The 1,988-nt window shown below is 63.6% G+C and overlaps 1 protein-coding gene across 1 annotated transcript in view; it reads right to left on the bottom strand.

Annotated features, from left to right (window-relative positions):
• Nucleotides 1-1,988, bottom strand: part of LOC109290622 (beta-crystallin B3-like) — a 15,332-nt gene that overhangs the window by 5,431 nt on the left and 7,913 nt on the right. The window contains exons 2-4 of the mRNA XM_019507345.1: nucleotides 1,620-1,738; nucleotides 1,340-1,472; nucleotides 345-487 (exon numbers count right to left, since the gene is read on the bottom strand). Coding sequence (XP_019362890.1) covers nucleotides 345-487; nucleotides 1,340-1,472; nucleotides 1,620-1,738 — 395 coding nt within the window. The remainder of the gene's footprint in view (nucleotides 1-344; nucleotides 488-1,339; nucleotides 1,473-1,619; nucleotides 1,739-1,988) is intronic.

Raw genomic sequence — 1,988 nt, 5'->3', positions numbered from 1 at the left:
GGGCTGGGAGTCCTGCTCTCGAGGCAGCACCCGGTCCCCCGCCAACCAAGCCCTGGTGCGGGAGCGAATGTCCTAATGCTGAAGGATGCTGGAGGCAGCAAGGGAGGAGGAACGGGGGGAAACCCTGCTCAGACCCAGCTCTCCCCTCAGTGCCCCGTGCCGCAGGAGACGGGCACAACAGACCTGGGCTCTGATGTGCTCACGTATCCGCCTCCCCCGGGTTCAGACTGGATCGTGGTGACCACGTCTTCCCGCCCTGCCAAGTCCCTCCATCCATCACATCACCGAGGCAGGGACCCCCCAGCCTGGCAGCACCCACTCCGGCCCCCACAGCCCGGCCTTACGTTCCCTTCAGCGCCTTGACACTGGCCACGCGGTCCTGGAAGCCATGGGCCCAGAGGCTCGGGACGTCGTCGTCGACGATCTCCATCTTCCTGCCGGTGAACCCGGGGTTCTCAAACAGGTGGATCTTGTGGTCGGTGCTGTCCTGCGGGGCAAAGGCTGTGTTGGTGAGCGCGCCCCTCCGCGCCACGGCCAGGGGAGACACGGGGCAAGCACCTTCCCAAACTGAGGTGGTGCCAGGTGCCCCAGGTCCAAGCCCCCAATCCTGCCAACAGCGCACGGCGAAACCCAGGCTGGCAAGGGGCCACAGCCCGACCCCCTTGTCCCGGCCAGCCCCCAACCCTGGGGGGGGGACAGGGAGAAGGCAGGGAGCAGTTTTGGTCAGGCCACAGCTGGAGTATTGTGTCCAGTTCTGTGCGCCCCATTTCAAGAGGGATGTGGACAATATGGAGAGGGTCCAGAGGAGGGCCACCCGCATGATCCGGGGACAACAGGGCAGACCCTACAGTGAGAGACTGCGGGACCTGAACCTATTCAGCCTCCACAAGAGAAGGCTGAGGGGGGACCTGGTGACTGTCTATAGACTCACTAGGGGGGACCAGAAGGGTTTGGGGGAGACGCTGTTTCCCCTAGCGCCCGCTGGCATAACAAGGAGTAATGGGCACAAGTTGATGGAGAGGAGGTATAGATTGGACATCCGCAAAAACTACTTCACAGTTAGGGCGGCTAGGAGCTGGAACCAACTTCCAAGGGAAGTGGTGCTGGCCCCTACCCTGGGGGTCTTTAAGAAGAGGCTGGATGCCTACCTGGCTGGACTCATTTGAGTCCCGTTTCTCTTTTTGGGGTTTTTTGTTCTCCCGCCCTGGCGGGGGGTCGGGCTAGAAGATCTACTAGGTCCCTTCCGACCCTTAATCTATGAATCTATGAATCTATGAGCCTCCCAGGGACCCCCTCCCCAACCCCGCGAGCCAGCTGGGGCAGTGCAGGTGCGACTCACGATGCCCAGGGGGCGGATGGACATGAGACGGTCGCTGCTGTGGCTGTTGGACCAGGCGTCCCAGCGCGGGTAGTCTCCCTTCTCCAGCACGTACTGCTCCCCGGCGAACGCCCGGCGCTCGAAGCCCAGCCACCTGCCAGGAGAAGCCAGGTCAATGCCAGGCCCAGGGGCTGGAAGGCAGGACCCCACTAGCCAGCAGCCCTCTCCTCCCCCGTGCCAGCCAAGCCGCGTCCCCCTGCCCCTACCCCAACAGCGCTCAGCCCCGGCCTTGGGTACTTACGGGCCCGACTCCACCTGGATGGAGCCCACCTTCTCCAGCGCCTTCTCCGTCACGTTGGGGCTCTCCTCGGTCAGCACCAACTTCCGGCCCTGGAAGTTCTCCAGCTCATAGATGGTGATCTGCAAGGAGGGACCATGCAGTCACACTGCCTCCCCGGAGAGAAGCAGGCCCGCCCCGGCCCCGGGTGCGCTGGAATTGACCCTGACCACCTCCCCACACTGGAACTGGCCCAGGGCCAGCAACCCTCCTGGCAAGGCGGACAGCTCCTGCTCGGACTCGAGAGTCAGCACTGAGCACAAAGCACAGGGTGCGATTTCTCTGAGGGTCAGCAGAGGCAGAGGGCAAACCAGGCACTGGCCTGTCGAATGG

The sequence above is a fragment of the Gavialis gangeticus genome, unplaced genomic scaffold, assembly GCF_001723915.1.
Source record: "Gavialis gangeticus isolate Ggan-Ray unplaced genomic scaffold, GavGan_comp1, whole genome shotgun sequence".
In the NCBI taxonomy this organism is placed as follows: domain Eukaryota; kingdom Metazoa; phylum Chordata; order Crocodylia; family Gavialidae; genus Gavialis; species Gavialis gangeticus.
The sequence above is the reverse complement of the archived record's forward strand: the minus strand, read 5'-3'. Positions and strand labels throughout refer to the sequence as shown.